We start from the raw sequence: 21,872 nt of genomic DNA, 5'->3' as shown, positions 1-21,872 counted from the left end.
GTGTTTCGCGCAGCACGCACCCATTGATGTCAATGGGTGCGTGCAAATCGCGCACGGCACACGGAAGCAGTTCCGGGTGCCGCGCGTGATGCGCGTTACAGTAGTAAAATAAATGAATGAAAACAGAAAAGCACCTCGTACACATAAAAACAGCGTGTCATCATGATGCCGGCTGCACGAAAATCAATCAGCCACGCACCATATGCTGATGCCACACGGACCTTTTGCGCGCGCAAAACACAGCGTTTTTTGTGCGTGCAAAACGGACACGTCCGTGTGAATAAGGCCTTGCTGTGAAGAAACTTTGTGGAACGCTGAGTGACAATCACAGAGATCATCGTATCTGTATCATGGTCCTGACACGCTCTTTGGTCCCCCATGAGGTTCCATCAGGACATTGATCATTTGCCTCTAAAATATTTTAACAACTTTGAGTTATCCATTTATTGCACTATTCCATTTATTTTACTTTCACATCTCAAAATTGGAAATTTACTTTGTGGAATTTAGTATATATTAAATAAATATAATATACGTTTTAGTGCTAATACTTAGTGAATGCTTAAAGAGGCTCTGTCACCAGATTTTGCAACCCCTATCTGCTATTGCAGCAGATCGGCGCTGCAATGTAGATTACAGTAACGTTTTTATTTTTAAAAAACGAGCATTTTTGGCCAAGTTATGACCATTTTCGTATTTATGCAAATGAGGCTTGCTAAAGTCCAACTGGGCGTGTTGAAAAGTAAAAGTCCAAGTGGGCGTGTATTATGTGCGTACATCGGGGCGTGTTTACTACTTTTACTAGCTGGGCGTTGTGTATAGAAGTATCATCCACTTCTCTTCAGAACGCCCAGCTTCTGGCAGTGCAGATCTGTGACGTCACTCACAGGTCCTGCATCGTGTCGGCCACATCGGCACCAGAGGCTACAGTTGATTCTGCAGCAGCATCAGCGTTTGCAGGTAAGTTGCTACATCGACTTACCTGCAAACGTGGATGCTGCTGCAGAATCAACTGTAGCCTCTGGTGCCGATGTGGCCGACACGATGCAGGACCTGTGAGTGACGTCACAGATCTGCACTGCCAGAAGCTGGGCGTTGTGAAGAGAAGTGGATGATACTTCTCATCAGAACGCCCAGCTAGTAAAAGTAGTAAACACGCCCCGATGTACGCACATAAAACACACCCACTTGGACTTTTGCAAGCCTCATTTGCATAAATACAAAAATGGTCATAACTTGGCCAAAAATGCTCGTTTTTTTAAAATAAAAACGTTACTGTAATCTACATTGCAGCGCCTATCTGCTGCAATAGCAGATAGGGGCTGCAAAATCTGGTGACAGAGCCTCTTTAACATGAAGAATATTGTTCCCTGTAATATGTTTGAACTTCTGACTGAATGTTACTTGGAACAGAACGTTACTACTGTAGTTACATCCTTGTGACAGCTGCGGAATGTGTTGACTTCTTCCAGTAGACTGCTTGGTCACTTGGATTGGATCCCTAATCTTATTAATGACAAACTTTAATGAGAAGCCTTCCAACTAGTTTAATGTCTATAAACCTCCTGTACCTTTCTAAGTGTGAACACGATTCATCAATATGGCCCCATCACTGTTCCTAGTAGAAGATCCCTGCTGGAAAACCTACAATAAATGACCTAATAGTTAAACGGGGCAATAACGGCAGAATATCCGAAGCCCTTACTAATACTTTTATGTTACTTTTACCTCATGAATATAATAAAACGTTTATTTCCAAATATAATCTTCTTGTTTAGGCACATTACAATACATGGCCCCAGAGATTATTGATAAAGGACCCAGAGGATATGGTGCCCCAGCTGATATCTGGTCTCTCGGATGTACTATTATTGAAATGGCAACTGGACGACCTCCATTTCATGAGCTGGGAGAACCCCAAGCTGCCATGTTTAAGGTGCATTTTATATGTAAATCTTTATTTTCAGGATTTGCGAGAATCAGTTCACATGGCATATTCTCTGAGGCAGAAAAAAATCTGCATCAATATTCTTACAGGAATTTTGTGACAGATTTTTAACTGCCAGTGTTTTTTAAGTTTGTTTTTTTTGCAGCGTTTTTAGCATGCAGGTTTTTTAGCAATTGAATCTAATGCAAACATTGCGGGCAAAAAAACACTTAAAATGGGCATCGCAGGTTTTTTCTGCCTCCTATTGATTTCAATGGAAGGTCAGAGACAGACTCCGCTGGAAAAAAGAGCTTGCTGCTTTTTTTTTTTTCACAAGCGGAAAAAAAGGCCTCTGCCTCCCATTGAAATCAATAGGGGGGTTTTGGGGTGGTTTACGCGTTAAAATCCGCGCCAAAAAACGCTGTAGGAACTACACCTAAGACTGGCTCTTCCGTTCCATCGGGTTTCCATTGCTTTTTGACAGCAAGACTACAAAGAGTCATGATGTAGGTGTGAAAACAGGCTCACATTTGATTCATAGATATGAATGTACAATTCCCAAACTGAATTGATCCTGTGGTTGAACAGACCTTTTATTAAAAAGGACTGAACAAATTCCTGTAGCCCCTGGTGACCACCTGGTGTTGAATGGGTAGAGATGGATGCTGTCACTGACGACATCCAACTCCATCTCTCCCTGCAGAAGCAATCCAGTTCCAATCCTGCAACGCAGAGTCACCACATCATGGCTGTCATACAGCTACACACAGCAGCTGGCAACAATCTGCTTGTATGTAGCTTCCTGCCAGCAGAGGGCGCATTGCTGGAGGGGAGTACATGGGGAGGCCTGGATGTTACTACTGAAATGGGGGTGTTCTGAGAGAAGTATTGTGGATGTGACTACTGAGGGGTGGGCTTGTAGGGGATTGTGGCTAAGACTGCTGAGAGGGGTGAGGACTGGGGTATAGTGGCTGTGACTACTGAAAGAAATGGACAGGGGGGATAGTGGCCAAGTCTCCTGGGAGGGGGATGGGTTGAGGGGAGTGTTGCTGTGACTACTGGGGAAGTTGGGGGGGGGGTGCTACTATGACTGCTCGGGGGGAGAGTGCTGAACACAATTTTTAGGATCAATACACATTTGCTTATGGTTTTATTTAAGACCTATATTATCAACCTTGTCACTGATTCTGAGAGCATTTCTAGTAGTTCTATCGAGGAATTCTAAACATGGCTTCTGCTCTTGTTGTTTTACAGGTGGGAATGTTTAAAATCCACCCAGAAATTCCAGAGTCCTTGTCCGCGGAGGCCAGGGCTTTTATATTGCTGTGTTTTGAGCCTGATCCAGTAAAGCGTGCAACAGTAGCAGACCTGCTGAGAGACTTCTTTCTGAAGCAAGCAAATAAAGGAAAGAAAAGTAAAATCGCATTTAAGCCGTTAGGTAAACGTCCATTAATATCAAATCCATTGAGATATCGTATATTACCCTACATACGTTTTGGTTTTTTTTCTCTAACAAAATGTTCATGTAACTTGGGTGCAGGCTAAATGATTTTAAAAACTGGTCAAGTGCCTAGAGATATCCCCAGCTACACATATAGAAACGTAGGATTATATCGTGGCCTTTCTACTGATCACTAAACAGATTATTATTCTGACAAACGTTGAATACACGGACGCATGTTTTTCAATGGGGCTGTTCACATGGCCTTTGTTTCAACGGACTACGTGAAGGGTCCGTTGAAAAATAGAACCTGTCCTATTATCTTCCGTTTTCACGGATCCCTCCATAGGATCAAGTCTATGGGATCCGTGAAAACGGGACCTGCACAAGGTCACCTCGGACATGAAAAACACCATACTGTATACATAACTAATGCAACTATACAGTGCATATAAATAATACTGTCATACTCTACAAATAATGTCTCTAAACTGTGAACAAATGACACATCCACAGCACTATCAGAGCACTCCCATTAATAGTGCCATCATGGCCAGCAGAGTGCCTTCTATAAACCGTGATATACTGTATCCAGGCCTAATTTTTCAGTGACCGATTTTACCCGCCACTATAGTCCCTTTATAAGCAGACCACCCCCTAATCCGACCAAAGACCACCTTTTTTTAACACATTTTTTAGTAGGAGATATTTGGAAAAGACCACAAATTGGACTTTCATGCGCTGCAAATCATCTGGACGTGGGTGCGCACTGCATCACTAGACCGGAGATCAGGAGGAGGAGACTTGGCACATCAGGGGTGAAATGCTGGCAGCATCGCGCCACATCACTGGGGCAGAGAGAGTAGGAGGAGGAACATTCAGCACCACGGAGCGTCATAGGAGAGGAGGAATGAGAAGGGAGGCTCATCAGAGAAAACAATGGTGCAGCGCACATCATGCTGCACTGAACAGCCTTCAAGATTGCTGAGCAAGGGAGGCTGCAGATTGCCCCTGGGGCATCAAGCAGGGTTGCCAACCGTCCGTAAATTTACAGACTGTCCGCAAAAACCCAGTGTTTTTTTCTGCCGTCCGTAGCGTCCAGCAGAAATAAACACTGTCCAGGATTTCTTCTGTTCCCTCTTATGATTTGCACTGTGCATTTGCCAAAATTTACATGCGCAGATGCAGTGCAAATAAGAACGGAAGCGCAGCCAGCAATTAGGAGGAGAGTGGACTTGAAGCAGCTGCGGAGGAGGAGCGTATGACGATCTGTGACTGTCCGTGACTGAAGTGACCTCAGTCAGAGACACACAGACTGTCATTTGGTCGGTGCCGGGACCAGTAACGTGTGAGTTACTAATTTTGCGAACTGCTGCGAACAGTCATCCGCATTTAAAAGTATGGGAGCACGGCCTGTAAAATAAAAAATTAGGGCGTCCTATTTTTACGGATGCTTTCTGCGACCATTGAAATGAATAGACCCGTAATTACGGACAAAATCTATGGTCGTGTGCATGGGGCCTTACTCTTGATTTTGTAATGTGTCCGTAAAAATGTTGGTCTGTTCGTGATTTTTAGCTCAGTTGTCCAGAAATTTCTGAAGTGGAGGTTGGCAACCCTGGAGTCAAGGTTAGCAGTGAGAGGGGATTTGGAGAGCGGAGCCTGACTGGGGTCTAAGAGTGAGATGAGCCATGCTAGTGTACTGTATAAGAATAAGGGGGAGCCATGACAAGGAATTAGAGGGGGGCCATGCTGAGGACCAAGAGGGGAGCCATGCTGGCTGTTTATTTGTGTGCTGTACATGTTTGCTGACTGCATTACACACTTTAACCTGTATTCTGTGAACTTTTTTGTTTGAGAGGACATATACCATAAAAGATAATTTTTCTGTGCTATATGGGTGGTTGGCTCAAAGAGGTTTCACTTTACATATGTTGTCAGCTCTCCCTAGTGGTGACTGCTGGCAGACACATTGTACAGTTATGCCCCATGCACACACTTCAGTTTTTTCCTTCAGGGTGCTATCCGTTTTTCAATGGGGCCATGCACACTACAGTTTTTTTGACGGTCCGTTGCTCCGTTCCGATCCAAAGTAGAGCATGTCCTACTTTGGTCCGGTATTCCGTGACCGTGAGGCCCATGCAAGTCAATGGGGCCGTCAAAAAAACTGAAGGCACACGGAAGCCATCCGTGTGTAACGGAGCCGTTGCCTAGCAACCGCCGGGCGGGCAGAAAAACATTAGAAAAATATTACACTAATCGGCAGCCACTTGTCTCTATCAATAACTGATAGAGAAAAGAGGCTGCTGATTAAAAATAAAATAAAAAGCATTTCATACGTACCCGGTCGTTGTCTTGGTGACGAGTCCCTCTTCTTCCTCCAGTCCGACCTTTTGTGACGCGGCAGCCTGTGATTGGCTGCAGAGGCGGTCACATGGGATGAAGCGACATCCATGGAGGCCGGCCTTCTGACGTCATCCTGACGTGCGTCACCGCCCCTACAGCCTGTGATTGGCTGCAGCGGCGTTATGGATTGAACGTCATCGCTGGAGGCCGGACAGGAGGAATGTAAGTATGAACTTATTTTTTATTTATTTTTATTACATTAAAATTGTATTTCCGCGTGCCGAGCATGGTACTGTCCAGGGTGCTGAAAGAGTTACCGCCGATCAGTGCAGCCCATTAACTCTTTCAGCACCCTGGGCAGTACCATTCTCGGCGCACGGAAACACGGAGTGCACATGGAAATCACACGGCCGCTAAAACGGGTTCACGGACCCTTCAAAAGCGGCCGTGAAAACGGTGATGTAAGTGTGCACGAGGCCTTAAGCAAAAACTGGGGCGTGAAGGGAGGGGATTTGACCTCTTGCGTACGTCCCAGTTGGTGGCAGATAATTCTAAAGGGTTTCTATAGTTTAGGAGGAATTTATTAGCATTTAGAAACTAAATTATATATTAATATAAATGCATTTATTCAAATAGACATCTCTGTCCTTCCCGTAGAGACCACTGCTGTGCTGTCCATGCAGACCTCCTGTATGGACAAGATGTAAGCTCACAAACTATTGCTGGGATAGAGAAATTTAACACAGTGTATAATAGAAATCGGTTATTTTAGCCTTTTTTTTTTTTTCAATTAATCCCATGAGAACTTTTACATTAAATTACAAATTTATGTTTTCTTTAGTCACTTCATATATTTACACTCTACTTTTATAATACATGTTTGACACAGGATAATTAAGATTCTATTGTCGACATAGTGATCTTTTCAGACCAAAATAGCTGTTGTTGATAAAGTCACATGATTGTAAGTGTTCCCTATGTGTATCAAATATCGAAAAGATGTACTGTATGATGCACAGCAATAAGCGGGGGAGGGGGGCAATAGCCATGACCTTTAGATGGACAGACATCATGTTGCATTTCTGCCTCTGTAATTAACATAACATAGTATTCATTTTATAAATCTAGGTGCTTGAACTAAAGTTGTGTTATTGGTAAGGCTTAGCTTAGATGTGGTAAATCTCAAGTAATGAAATAGTTGAGATTACTGAGCTGTAACTTAACTCTTTTGACCAGAATTTTTCACAGTGTGATCTGTAGGACATATTTACGATGAAAAAAAAAACAAAGGTGCAGTAACCATATCACTAGGACATTTAGCTGATATCAAACGCCTACCCAAATCTACCTACCTCGATTTGTTACTGGTATCAAGTAATGGCTTATTTATTTATGATTGGTATGATTCTGCAACACAAACACTATAAAATATTATACAATAAGTCAAAGTGTCTGTTCACTTCTGCTCTCGCTTTTCCATTTTCTGTTCCGTCATAGGAACAGAAAAACGGAAGCACCGGATCTGTCGCATGACGGAATCAATGGCGCCTGATGGAACCCAATGACTTTAATGGGTCCCATCGGGTTTCTGCCATTATGTCAAACAAAATAGCGCTTCATTCTGCTATTCTGTACAGCAAACATGATGGAATCTGTGACGAAGGCCTCCTATTGGATCCTCCGGCGCAGATGTGAACAGAGTCTAACTTGTGTCACATCCTCTTTTCTTACAATTACCCCCTCGCAAATCCCTTTACCAACAACAGAAGAACATTCTCTTGTCTTTAACTGGGTGGTCACATATACAAATTCATGCTTTGGGCCTGAAGCTTTCCAAGTAAGGATTTATTGCGTAAATGAGGACACAATGCCAAAAACTGGACATAGACTTTAGATTTTGTCGACTGAACCTAATGAATGTCTGTGGGGGCTCCTAGCCTTTCCCCTGAAATCTTCCATTGGATTGCACAAGGTTTCGATTCTATTGAAATATGACGCTTTAGCTGAGCTGTTAATGGGAGCGCCATGGCTGACCACTCTATTCCTTACTAATAGAAAGCCAATTTCAAATGAAAAGTAATAAATCCTGTAATTTGTTTAGATGAGTGTAGGCCAGTGTGGTTGGCATTCTTAATAAAAATCAGTTGCCTTTGATAGTAATAAGGTCAGTGTTACGGTTGCAGATTACAATCGCAGTACATCTCTGCCGCTGCCAGTGCCCGGAGAACTGGCAGGTAGCAGTAGTAGTGAGCACGGATCAGTGTCTCCTGACTCGGATGCAAAGCATGAACTACTCTTTGAAAAGGCTAAAAGATCCAGTTCTGAAATTCCTTCCAACAAAGCTCCTATGTCCACTTTATTAAGGTAAGAGCACTATTGACACCAATACTTTAGTTTATATAGGCAAATTACGTTTTTTGTTCTGGAGATGTCTGTATTGCTTTGTTTTTTTTGTTTTGTTTGGTTCTGTTGAAGTGTCAGTATAATGTGGAATATCAGTATAGATTGTGCCATACATTTAATCTATATGGGTCAGGTTCTAATAAATCGTCATAAACGGATTTAACGTAAATGTAGGCAATGTCATGTTTGTCACTTCACCTTTGAACTTCGATCGTGAAGACTACTCCGAAATGATCAATTAAATTCAGCGCATGTAGAAACTGTAATTGTATTCATGAATTCTAGCTGGTCAGCCAAGGAATTAAACATCTTAGAGGGCAGATTTAGAAAGTACATTAAGAATTAGAAAATGAAAATCTTTCTTATCAGTTCTGCGTGTGAATGCAAATGTACTCATCACAAGTTAATCATTGTAAGTCTGGAAATGACAGAGAATACATAGTGCAATTTCTTCTAAGCCCATGTATTAATAATCACACAGTGTGCCAGATGAGGGCTCAGTATCGGAAGACAGAAGTACCCCCCCTTCTCCCGATGAGCGGGATTCTGGTCTATTTCTTCTCAGAAAAGATAGTGAACGTCGTGCAATACTCTACAAAATCCTCAAGGAAGAGCAGAATAAAGTGTCCTCAAATCTGCAAGAATGTCTTATGCAGGTACTGTTCAATAATACATAATATAACATTTATCTTGGCCCACCAAGGGATAGGATGAAGTGGGAGAAAAAGAAGAAAGGGGCTGTAGAATGAGCAGGGACGATGGGAATGTTTTCAAGGATGGGGGGAGCATAGAGAATGAAACTATTGAATGAAAAAAAACAAAGAAAGGGGCAAATGTTAGGTGGAGTCATGGTTCTCCTACCCCGTTTCTAGCTTTTTTGCCTCTACTTTTCTTTGCGTTATTTTAATCTTAGCCACTCTACCCTCCTTTAGCTCAGCTTGCGAATATTTCCTTTTTTACCCCTCCTTCCTTTCCTACTTGATGTCCATCTGCTTTAGACAATTTTCAGTTATTATTTACTACTACTTTTGGAATGGGAAGCAGACCCATGACTTCTGGATTGTAAGGAGTACCATGGCAAAGTCATGGTTTGGGAAAGAGTTTGGTTGTGTAGGATGGGGTAAGGAAGATGAGAAGCATGGCAGTGGGGGGGGGGGCTTCAATATGAGTTAAAGTAATGAAGGTGGGAATGAGGTGAGGTAGAACGAGGAAAAGGAAGGGACCATGGCAAAGACGTGGTGGTGGGTTTAAGTATACGTGGAAAATGGGAGAAAGGTTAGAAACGAGGTGAAAAGCTCGGAAAGGGACAGTAGGGTAATGGAGTTGTAAAGAGGGGCATGTACATTGGGGATGGTGGGAGAATGATAGGCCACATGCAGGATAGTATGAAATTGAAGATAAAGGCGAAAGGGATTAAAAAAAATATAGGGATAATGGGAGGCTTGTAGAGTAATGTAGAGTGTGAAATTATAGAATGGGGAAGATGAGATCTGTAAAGAAGGTCGAGGGTGAGTGATATTTTAATAACCTCAAGGAGATTTGACTGTACAGTAGATGTATAAATATGCAAATAGATACTCATTAAAGGGAGTCTGTCACCAGAATGTTCGTATTAAACTAGTAACAGGGTTTTGTAGAGGAGACTAACCTGTTTCTAATGTTTATTTTCAATTTCTGCTTACTGCATCCTTTGTTAAGAAATCCGTTTTATTAACTTTATGCTAATTAGCATATAGGTGCAATGAGGGCATCACCGTTTCTCCGAAATGCTCTTACGTTGCTCCCCAGTTCAACCCCTTTCCCTCCCCTCTTACATTGATTGACAGGCGCCAGGCAGCGTATTCAAAGCGTTCATGCCTTGCCCCGTACTGTCTGTAATGCGCACGTCCCTGCTCATTACTCGGCGCATGCGCAGTAGTGCCGATTAGAAGAGAGAGCAGAAAGATCATACTGCGCATGCGCAGAGTAAAGAGCATGGATGCGCGCGCGTTACAGACAGTATGGGGCCAGGCATTAACGAGCTGATTACTGTCACGAAGGGTCTGTGGACCCACTGGGCCGTACCGCCTTGGCGGTAAGGCAGCTGGCCAACAGGGAGCAAATGAATGTCTATAGTTCCATAGGTACCTGTGGCAGCTCAGACAGCAGGGCAGGCTCGGCTGGGACTTATTTAGCAGGCGGACGTCAGGTGAGGTGAAGCAGGTCAAACGTGTATGCAGCACGGCACGACTTTGGCACAGCTCGGTGCTGGATCAGAACGGTATGGATTGCTAGGAACAGGAACTGGAAACAGGTATAGGGACAGGGACTGGAACAGGAAGCACACTAGGAGGCCATCACAAAGACAAACTATAGGGAACACAACAACGCTCAGGCATAGAACTAGGGAGCTGGACCCCTCTTATAGTCCAGGGTACTCACGGGTAAAGTTCGTCCATGAGGTCCGATGCACGCGCTGCCCTTTTAATAGCGGGCACGAGTGTGCGCGCGCACCCTACCGGATCCGGCAGAGGTGAGTGGACGCGAGCACTGGCGTCTCCTGAGGAGGAGGCTGCGGCCAGCGCTTGCTGACTCGTGGCTGCGGCTGTCAGGGGGAAGTTGGAGCTGAGAGCCCGCAGCCACGGACATTACAGTATCCCCCCTCTTACGCCCCTTCTTCTTGGAATCAGAGCGAGAGAGAAACTTCTTCAGAAGAGTAGGGGCATTGAGGTTCTCCTCTGGCTCCCAGGACCTCTCTTCAGGACCAAACCCCCTCCAATCCACCAAATAAAAAGTCTTTCCTCTCACTCTCCTGGTGTCCAAGATCTCCTTGACCTCAATTATATCCGAGGGGCCGCTGGAGGCAACCGCAGGGCTGGGAGTCTTGGAATAGCGGTTCAGGATCACTGGATTCAGGATTGAGACATGGAAGGAGTTGCGAATCCTGAGGGTAGGAGGCAGCCGAAGATTGTAGGCGACAGGGTTGATCTGCTGCAAGACCTCAAATGGTCCGAGGAACATGGGGGCAAATTTACATGATGGCACCCTCAGTCGGATATTTCTGGACGAGTGCCAGGAAGAAACCGAGGAGGCTCTCTTCTCCTTGTGTCAGCCTTCCGTTTCATGCGGTCCACTGGCATTAGGATGGAGGATCGAGTCTGCTGCCAGATCTGCAAAATTATTGTGATTAGGAGAACTCCGCCCATGGGAGCAGCGGCACCCAGTCATCATGCTGCTTGGAGATGAAGTGGCGTAGGTAGTTATCCAAATCTGGTTGATCCTCTCGACCTGACCATTAGACCGAGGATGGTAGGCAGAAAAAGTCCAACTTCACGCCAAGAAGTCCGCAGAGGGCTCTCCAGAACCTCGAGGTAAACTGAACACCCCCCCCCCCCGATCAAACACAATATGCTGCGGCAAGCCGTGCATGCGGAAGATGTGTTGGATAAATGACTTGGCCAACTGAGGAGCAGAAGGAAGTGGGCCATCTTCGAAAATCCGTCCACCACCACCCAGACTGCATCGAGCAGAGAGAGGCAGGTACGTGATAAATTCCATAGCTATATGCTGCCAGGGAGCATTGGGCACAGGCAATGGCTGGAGCAGACCAGCAGGTCTGGAGTGGGTGGCCTTGTTGGCTGCACATACAACACAGGAAGAAACGAAGTCCACAATATCCTTGGGCAGAGTGGGCCACCAGAAATGACGAGCAATCAAATCCCGGGTCTTACTTAACCCTGCGTGACCTGCCAGTCTAGAGGAGTGTCCACAGCGAAGGATTCTTCCACGATCAGCCAGGCGCACAAAAGTCCTCCCTGGAGGAATGTCCCAAATTTGCAGGGGATTGACCGAGACAATGCAAGATGGATCGATATTGTTCTGTGGACTCTCAATGGTGTCTTCTGTCTCGAAAGACCTGGACAAGGCATCGGTCCTCACATTTCTTGTCGGCCGGGCGATAATGAAGCTCAAACTGAAACCTTGCAAAGAACAGTGAACACCTGGCCTGAAGAGGGTTCAGCCATCGGGCCGTCTGGAGGTAGGTCAGATTCTTGTGGTCTGTAAAAATCAAGATTGGATGAGCTGCGCCCTCTAGTAGATGTCTCCACTCCTCCAGAGCCAATTTGATGGCCAGTAACTCCCGATCCCTAATCGAGTAGTTGCGTTCTGCGGAAGAGAAGAGCTTGGAAAAGTATCCACATACCCTTGACTTGCCCTTGGGACCTCTCTGGAACAGGAGTGTGTCCACCTCCAACGAGAACTGCAGAGAGACATCCGGATGATGGAGGATAGAGGCTGACGTGAAGGCACTCTTCAGGCTATTCAATGCGGACTCTGCCTCGGGAGTCCACACCTTGGCGTTCATACCCTTCTTAGTAAGGTTAGAGATGGGAGAAGATAGTGAGGAGAAGTTCGGAATAAACTGCTTGTAAAAATTAGCAAATCCCAAAAAGCGCTGTATGGCCCTCAAGCCTTGAGGACGTGGCCACTCCAGGACAGATTTTACCTTCTCAGGATCCATCTCGAGACCTCGATTCGAGACGATGTAACCCAGGAAGGGTAGAGCATCCTTGTCAAATACGCACTTCTCCAACTTGGCGTACAGACGATTCTCCCTTAACCGTAGCAGAACCTGACGGACATGTCTCTGGTGCGTCATAGGATGTGGGGAGAAAATCAAGATGTCATCAAGGTAGACTACAACACAAACATAGAGGAGGTCACGGAAAATGTCATTCACGAACTCCTGGAAGACCGTGGGAGCATTACACAGGCCGAAGGGCATTACTAGATACACATAGTGTCCATCACGGGTGTTAAATGCAGTCTTCCATTCATCACCCTGGCGAGTCCGGACTAGGTTGTAAGCCCCACGCAGGTCTAGTTTAGAAAAAAAATTTGCACCACGTATACGATCAAACCGTTCTGAGATCAGTGGCAACAGATCTTTATTCTTCACCGTGATCTGGTTGAGACCACGGTAGTCGATACAAGGACGAAGAGAGCCATCTTTCTTTTTGACGAAGAAGTACCCGGCTCCTGCCGGGGAGGAAGACTTTCGTATGAAGCCCCTTTCTAAGTTCTCTTTCACATAGGGGGACATGGACAGAGTCTCTGGCAAGGAGAGAGGATATACCCTACCACAGGGAAGGGATGCACCAGGAATCAGTTCAATGGGGCAGTCATACGCCCGATGTGCGGGCAGTGTCTCCGCCTCTCTCTTGCTGAAGACGTCCGAAAAGGCAGCATAATGACCCGGCAATCCTCCCAAATACAGATGCAGCGAAGGCTGAGCCGAACGAATAGGCACCAGGCAACGACCTTGACACTCGGCCCCACTGGAGAACCTCTCCAGAATTCCAGTCCAGAACTGGGGCATGCAGTCGGAGCCAAGGCAGGCCCAGCAACACAGGGTTAACAGCTTTGGGCAGGACATAGAAAGACAGAAGTTCGGAGTGAAGGGCTCCCACTTGGAGCCTCAGCGGCTTGGTCACAGCTATAACAGGATCTGGCAGAGGTAGTCCATTTACTGAAGCAACTGTCAACGGGCTCTCCAGAGGGGTGGTGGGCAATGGCAGAAGGTCCACCAGATCTCTGCGGATGAAATTAGCAGCGGATCCAGAGTCCATATATACGCAGAGACCTGATACGTTTTCTCGCCGGACACTATGGTCACAGGTATAGACAATTTAGACGGTAGTCCATCTTTACCCAAAGTTATCACTCCAAGCAATCCTAGGTATTGGGTTTTTTGGGGGCACAGGTGCACCAGATGGCCATCGAGACCGCAATAAAGACAGAGTCCAGATGTGCGTCTGCATTGTCTCTCTTGGGTAGATAACTTACACTGGTCCGTTATTACCGACTTCTTAGGAGGATCAACATCGGAGGACAGCAGGGATTGCTGCAAAGTAAGGACCAGACTAGGAAGGGCTCCCTCCCGTTGAATCTCAGGTCATCCAGGGTAGATGGCAGATCCCGGGCGGCAAGTTCATCTTTAATTCTGGAAGATAGTCCATGCAGCCACCAGAGCCTCATTGTTCCATAATAGCTCTCCCGCCAGGGTGCGGAAGTGGATGGCGCACTCGCTCACGGAGGTGTCTCCTTGGCGCAGGTTAATCAAAGAGGCCGCTGCAGATGAGACCCGTCCAGGCTCCTCAAACACCATGCGAAAAGTACGGAGGAAGTCAGGGAAGTCACGGGTCTCTGGTCCTTGTCTCTCCCAGATAGGGTACGCCCATGTAAGAGCCTTTCCGGTGAGGAGAGAAATAATGAAAGCGACCTTGGCACCATCAGACGAAAATGTCCTAGCATACAGGTTGAAGTGGATCTGACATTGATTAAGAAAACCATGACAGGTACTTGCTTATCCATCATAGCGGTCGGGAAGTGGCAAAGAAATACTTTGGTCAATTCTGCCAAGAGGTGTAGACTGAGGATCCACATTGCCAGGAGGTGTAGTAGGAAGAACGGCAGCTTGTACCTCCTGCCGACGTGCAAGAATGTTCAACGCCTTGAGTTGTTGGTCCTGTCGAGACCGGAGGTCCAGCATATCCGCTCGCATCTCTTGTGACGTCGTCATGGTCTTTAATCGACCAGCTGGGTCCATGGCCTGAGCGTACTGTCACGAAGGGTCCGTGGACCCACTGGCCGTACCGCCTTGGCGGTAAGGCAGCTGGCCAACAGTGAGCAGGTGAATGTCTATAGTTCTATAGGTACCTGTGGCAGCGCAGACAGCAGCAGTGCAGGCTCGGCTGAGACTTAAGTGGCAGGCGGACGACAGGCGAGGTGACGCAGGTCAGACGTGGATGCAGCACGGCACGACTTTGGCACACCTCGGTTGTAGAACAGGAATTTATGGATTGCTAGGAACAGGAACTGGAAACAGGTATAGGTACAGGGACAGGGACTGGAACAGGAAACACACTATGAGGCCATCACAAAGACAAACTATAGGGAACACAACAATGCTCAGGCATAGAACTAGGGGGCTGGACCCCTCTTATAGTCCAGGGTACTCACAGGTAGTTTGTACATGAGGTCCGGTGCGCGCGCTGCCCCTTTAAGAGCGGGCACGAGCGCGCGCGCACCCTACGGGATCCGGCAGAAGTGAGTGGACGCGAGCGAGGAGGCTGGGGCCAGCGCTTGCCGACTTGTGGCTGCGGCTGTCAGGGGGAAGTTGGAACTGACAGCCCGCAGCCACGGACATTACAATTACGCTGCCTGGCCCCTATCAATCTATGTAAGAGGGGAGAAAGGGGGGTTAATCTTCGGAGCGACGTAAGAGCATTTAGGAGCAATGGTTAATAAAACGGATTTCTCAACAAAGGAGGCAGTAAGCAGAAATTGAAAATAAACGTTAGAAACAGGTTAGTAAAAATAAACAGTATTGAAACCTTTTAATCTGCTAGAAATGACCAAAAATACAAGCACATGGGTAATTCATAATTAAAGAAAATGTAACATTTTGTATATATCTGTAGAGCGCAGAAGACGTGCAGCTTTCAGTTACTCACATCAAACAAATTATTAGTATCCTGAGGGACTTTATTCGCTCCCCGGAGCAGAGAGTTATGGCCTCCACCATATCCAAGCTCAAAGTGGATCTTGACTTTGACAGCACATCTATAAACCAAATCCAGCTTGTCCTATTTGGTTTCCAGGATGCGGTAAGTAGTCAACATCTAAACTGTTGTCATTGTGAAATTGACACAGGCCCCTCATATTTTGCTAATTTACAGATTTTTTAAATTGTATTTTTGGAAACTCACAGGACAAAAGGTACGTTCAGTAATATAGTAGTGTTATAAGACGCACTTGTGGAATTTATTTAATGTGTTCTTTGTTGGTGAAATATTTTCCCAGGTTAACAAAGTCTTAAGAAACCACTTAATCCGGCCTCATTGGATGTTTGCTATGGATAATATTATTCGACGTGCAGTGCAGGCAGCTGTCACTATCCTTATTCCTGGTAAGTGGAGAGGATTCTGTGGTAGTAATAGCAAGCGTTCTGTGTTTATCCTCCCAAGAGAGTCTATTCATTTTCCATTGTCATTGGGAAAAAAATACAAAACAGTATCTAGGCCCCAAGTTTTTTCTTTACTGGGAATAATAGCATAGCATGTTATGATATTCTGGGCAGTCTAAGGGGTTTTCCTACCTTGTAAGTAATGGCATATCACTAGGATAGGGGGGTCCGACCACTGATCATAAGGATTAAGGACGAAAGGGTTGAGTTTCCCTAGCTTTTCCTTGTACATTGCCACTCCCGTCCGGGCACTGTGCAGAGAGCGCCGCTGCCCCTTCATTCTAACAATCACTGGGGGTCACAGTGGTAGGAAAGGCACCGATTGTGTACATGGGCAGACAAACTGTCCCCGTCGAGTTTGTTTAACCTTTCAAGATGTTTTAAATTACAAAATTGTATAATCTTGGTATCATAATGCACGATATAGAAAACAATCTAAATAAGTGCAATCAGTTTTACAGCTGTTATTTTGCAAGTGAAGGTGAGAGGACGTAAAACAAAGTCTAAATGGCATGGTTTTTCTTTTGGCATCTATTTCTGTATGTATTCATCAGAGTGCTCTGCGTATTTCTCACATTAATCTAGTTTGACATTTCCTCCATGTGTGCAATTTTAGTGAATTTCTCTGAACCAAAAAGGTGGGCCATACAGTTACTAAGTAGCTCTTCCCATGTCTTCTTTTCTTATGCTGCACAGAGCTTAGAACACACTTGGGGCCTGCGTCCGAGAGTGAAGGTGTGGACAAAGAAGTGGAAGATGAAGATTACCATCCAGTTCAGCAGAATAGTTCTGAAGAAGCCGTCATCACATCTGGAGTTAGCACGCTTAGCTCAGTGGTTTCACATGAGACACAAGGTCATCAGTTAAACCTACAGCTTGGAAAATTGAAACAAGAGACCAACAGGTAGCATGACCAAAGCCCTCTCAACAAAGGAGGAAAAAAGGCTTATCCACGCTGTGTTCAGGAGATCAGTGCTTCCATCCATTGTCTTTTCATCAAACATGGGAGCAAACTCCAGCACAATGGAGAAAGGAAACATTCTCAAACAATATTATAAGGATTGTTTACTTTCTCCCTTGTGATAGGAGGCATTCCCGATAAAAAAAAAAAAAAAAGACTGGGTGGGGAACAGATCTTCCAATTACTGTGTAAATTAAACCGAAGCGTTTTAAATCTGACTTTTATTTTCAGTTATTTCTGAAACTAGAATGTATGAACGGATTCAAATCATGATATAGATTTGCATCTGTCTGCTCATTGACTTGTCATAAAAACAGAATTAAAAAAATATATAGAAAAAAATGTGGGACAAGGGGGTACGGGAAACACCAAGAAAAATAATAGATGTGGGTGCTACAAGTGTGCCAGGAAAGCACAAATTCCACTAAAGATCAAGAAACACATTATGAACAGGAGCACAATAGTAATAACCTACAATATTTATAAAAACATCTAAAACCAGACAAGGAACCGGTCCATGTGCTATACAACAAAGGGCCAACTGCAGCAACCACCCATGAAAAGGTGTATGTATGTATATACATATTTATGCCATACATTTATGGCATATCCAAGGGATATATATGCTGTGGGTATGCCATAAATGTCCAAGGTGGGATTAGCCTTTCACTTATTTATTTAAGAGACAGGTGTTGGTCCCAGAAGTGGGACCCACATTTATCAGACACTTATTGCATATCTTGTGGATATACCATAAATGTCTAAGATGGGAATACCCCTTTAAGGATTGGTCTACTTGATGGGCGGTCTAAGGCACCACACAATCTGTGCCTACAGGTTCCTGAGATGTAAACCTGGGACTGGCTGCCGCCAATGTATAAATTAATTCCAATATGTGTCATACAGTATGGTAATTCCTGTGTCCTAGAAAAGCGGGTTAGTTTTGTTTTTATAGAATTGAGTGCTACGTTATACTGTACTTTTTATGAAACATTTTATTGTCTGGTTTATTTTGCTCATAGATTATTGGAAGAGCTTGGTCAAAAGGAAAAGGAATACCAGTTTCTTTTAAAACAATGCTTGGAACAAAGAAGCCACGACTTGCATCTCCTCCAGATTAAATCTAGCATGGGTAAATATTCTTTCACAAATCTAGATAGTACATTGCTTGATTCCTAGCCAAGGCTGTTAGACTGTATGAAGCACATTTTAGGATTCGTTCACATCTGCGTCAGGGTCCCGATCCAACGTTCCGTCTGAGCTTTCCGTCGGAACGGGACCCTGACTTGACCCTTATAGAATTGAGACAAACAAAAACCATTGGCACCGGATCCTTCACCATTGAAATCAATGGTGATGGAAATGGAAACCTTTGGTTTCCGTTTGTGTCAGTCAGGGTCCCGTTCCGATGGAAAGCTCCGTCGGAACAGGACCCTGGCGCAGATGTGAACGAAGCCTAACAAGGATCATTGTGCTTACATTTCTTCTTTTCATTTTTAGATGTTCCCAGATCTGCGTCATATGTGTCTATTGGCATTAATAGAGACCAAGAGCTGGTGGATTGGTTGAGACAGCAAGGTGCTGCTGAAGAGGTCGTGGAGCAGGTAATACTCATCTCGGATTATTCTCTCATCTACATTTTGTAATGTTGTCTCATTTATTTCATGTTATCTTCTCAGTTTGTTGAAGAAGATTTTACCCTTTATGACGTTCTGCATGATATCACCAAAGAAGACCTGAAAAGCCTAAAACTCAGGTATGATATTGTAATGATAGGTAGTAAGAAATCCTAACATGTGGTGATAAAAATATCAGTTCAAAAGGTGGACTGTGCACTTGATATAACGTTTGTATATAATTTGTTATTCAATTCAAAAATGCCAAAAATGTTGAAATAAAAAGCAATGTTACTTTTCTATTATATGAGACATAGCTCACTGGTGCTTTTTGCAGTGGCTAAATGTATTATTTTATATACACCTGGTCTGTGTTTGCATTGACACCCTTAATTCACTAAAATAGGGGGGAGGGGCTTGCAGAGCAGACAACCCCCCTCTATTACCACCATATACCCAACAGGACATATAGAAGGGGTAATCCAAACTGGATACGCTATTTCAATTGTCAGAACGACCGCCGATGAATGTTTGCTATACAATTGAATATCTCTTTTATTAGTCCGATGGGTTGATGGTAATAGATTTTAATAATATATTCTATGCAGAAACTTATGTTTTTCTCTATATTCCAGGGGTGGACCTCTCTGCAGGATCTGGAAGGCAATATCCAAACATCGGAAGCCTAAGAAAATTCTTGGAGTGGACAATTAACAGTATAAATATTTGTGATCTGTAGAGATACAGAATGTAAAGTGTAACATATAGGAAAAACATTCCCACTTTTAAATTATTTATCTTTTGTACATCGCTGTATAGGTTTTACCTCCTAGGTGCATGTTATTTCTTATACGTAGAGGTTTTAAAACTGTTGTACTGTAACTAGTGTGCAGAGTTGGGTATTTCTTATGTGATCGCCTGATCATTGCTAAATTAAATGTACACAGTCATGTAGCAAATAAGGTTTATCAGGAGTCAATTTAAAGCAATAACATAAAAGGCGTCTAAAAGCAAAGATAATAAAAGGTAATAAAAGAGCTGCCAATGTCATTCATAAATATATATATAAAAATAAAGGATCCCAGAACTTGAAATCTATCAGATGAAGTAGTGATCACAGGGGCAAGAATTTCTATGGATTTACTGTTAGTGACATCACCGAAGAACTAAATTGTGAACAATAACCTGAATGCAAACGCGCAACAAATGTATAGAAGACAGACGTTCGGTTTTGTGCCTCTTTAAATGACTGAATGACTCACGGAGTTCACCTATATAGCAAGATATAATAGACATGTATCGTTTTCTGATGTTTCCGCATAGTGGTAACAGACGTTTTACATGCTGTATCCATTTTCCTGCAGAAATCAATATATACAGTGTCTCCTGATAATGTCCGTTCTATAAAGCTGAATCCATTCTGATCATATTGTCGGATACAGCTGTAACGGAAGCCAGTTCTGGATATGCATTTTAAATGGCAATGACTACACATTGTACTATTTACTTTATAAAGGACCACTAAACCAGTATGCAGGCACATGTACATATGAAACACCCCCTTCATATATTTGTCTGACGGTATTAAAGGGGTTTTCCAGCCAGTAAAAATTGATTGCCTATCCTCAGGATAGGCCATCAATAGCTTATGGGTCGGGGTATGACTCCTGCGACACCCTTCCGATCAGCTGTTTTGAAGGGGGTGCTGCTTCTCCTTCACTTCTACTTTGCTCACTGTGAATCGTCGACACAGATGTAGTGGCGATTTACAGGTATTGCAGCCTTCTTCTCCCATTCAAGTGAATGTGAGAAAACTGCAATACCTGTGAATCGGCGCTACATCTGTGTCGACGATTCACAGTAAGCAAGTAGAAATGAAGGGGAAGCAGCGGACGAGCGCTGCGGCCCCTTCAAAACAGCTGATCGGCGGGGGCTAGGCCATCAATTTTTACTGGCTGCAAAACCCCTTTAGGTATATTTTTCTTTGTGCAGAACAGGAACCACAATTGCAAGGCTGCTGGAGGGTACTGCACTGAGCCACTTTAATACATATTGCCTTATAGTTTGTAACTGTCATTGTTACAAGGTGTTTATTTATACTTTACTGTCACTTTGTTTAATGGCAGTTTCAGTCTACACCTTTCGCTTTGTTTTTATAAGGATATGGTGCTTACATGTCAAATGACACATTCAGTATTTTTCACTTGGTGGGGGATGAAAATTTTTGTGATAATAAGAAAACATTGTATATGTTGTCATATTGGTCATTCTCTATCTCCAGCCACTAGTTGTGGAACATGTCCCTGTATGTATTGTACTCATGGCCACTGTTCATTCTAGGACAGATTATTGCAGTCCAAATGGTAAAAATGAATGCTTTCTATAGGCGTGCCAGGAGGTGTCCATTTCGTCACTCATATACAGAACGTCCTTACAGACAAGGTTTTGGCTGGGAGGCATCTGCTACATCAAGGACCTTTCCCAACCGCACTGTCTGCAATGGGAGCCCAGATATCACCCCATTTAACACTTCAGTCGGTCCCCAGCTTAGGTGTAGATGGGCGCTTGATTTATACGTGCCATTTTATTGACACTTTTTTAAATAAAATGAAATTTGAATAAGATGCAGCATAAATATGTCAGTTGTGAGTGAAAAGGAAAATTTCTCACCCATATGCAGTTTTATTACAGAGTGCATATAGCGTTGTAGACTAAGCTATTCTATACCAGATCCAGCTAAAAAAAAAAAAAAAAAAGTATACAACGCAGTATACTTTTTTTTTAAATGGGTTCCTATGAAGTATGCCACTTTGTGGCATACATCACAGGCATCCATTTAACATATATCATGGGTTTTTCATCACATATACGTTAAATGATACCATAGTAACCTATGGGAGACGGATGCCTGGTAGGCTAGAATGGTATCTGTTTAACAAATACACCATGAAAATGGTTATGAAAGTTCATGACGTATCCGTTAACTTGATACCATTACAGCCCATGGGTGACAGATGCGTCTACATTAAACATAGGCAAAAAAACTAGATGAGAATGCGCTTTTAACTGTTCATGCTATTTAAGAATTGTATGTTTTCTAGATTTTATGTCTTTGGTTTCAAACATTATTTTAAATAATAGCAAATGTTATGTGGAGAAAATATTTTTGT

At 44.0% G+C, this 21,872-nt stretch overlaps 1 protein-coding gene across 1 annotated transcript in view; it reads left to right on the top strand.

Moving 5' to 3' along the window:
• Window positions 1-19,584, top strand: part of MAP3K15 (mitogen-activated protein kinase kinase kinase 15) — a 164,203-nt gene extending 144,619 nt beyond the window's left edge. The window contains exons 19-29 of the mRNA XM_075854028.1: window positions 1,779-1,936; window positions 3,182-3,365; window positions 7,898-8,078; window positions 8,599-8,773; window positions 15,581-15,766; window positions 15,963-16,068; window positions 16,822-17,029; window positions 18,109-18,218; window positions 18,587-18,690; window positions 18,766-18,842; window positions 19,338-19,584. Of these exons, the coding sequence (XP_075710143.1) occupies window positions 1,779-1,936; window positions 3,182-3,365; window positions 7,898-8,078; window positions 8,599-8,773; window positions 15,581-15,766; window positions 15,963-16,068; window positions 16,822-17,029; window positions 18,109-18,218; window positions 18,587-18,690; window positions 18,766-18,842; window positions 19,338-19,416 (1,568 nt within the window). The 3' untranslated portion in view covers window positions 19,417-19,584. The remainder of the gene's footprint in view (window positions 1-1,778; window positions 1,937-3,181; window positions 3,366-7,897; window positions 8,079-8,598; window positions 8,774-15,580; window positions 15,767-15,962; window positions 16,069-16,821; window positions 17,030-18,108; window positions 18,219-18,586; window positions 18,691-18,765; window positions 18,843-19,337) is intronic.
• The last annotated feature ends 2,288 nt before the right edge of the window (window positions 19,585-21,872 follow it).

This window comes from Rhinoderma darwinii, chromosome 2, assembly GCF_050947455.1.
Source record: "Rhinoderma darwinii isolate aRhiDar2 chromosome 2, aRhiDar2.hap1, whole genome shotgun sequence".
Classification (NCBI taxonomy): domain Eukaryota; kingdom Metazoa; phylum Chordata; class Amphibia; order Anura; family Rhinodermatidae; genus Rhinoderma; species Rhinoderma darwinii.
Note: the sequence above shows the minus strand (reverse complement) of the source record. Positions and strands in the feature narration are given on the sequence as shown.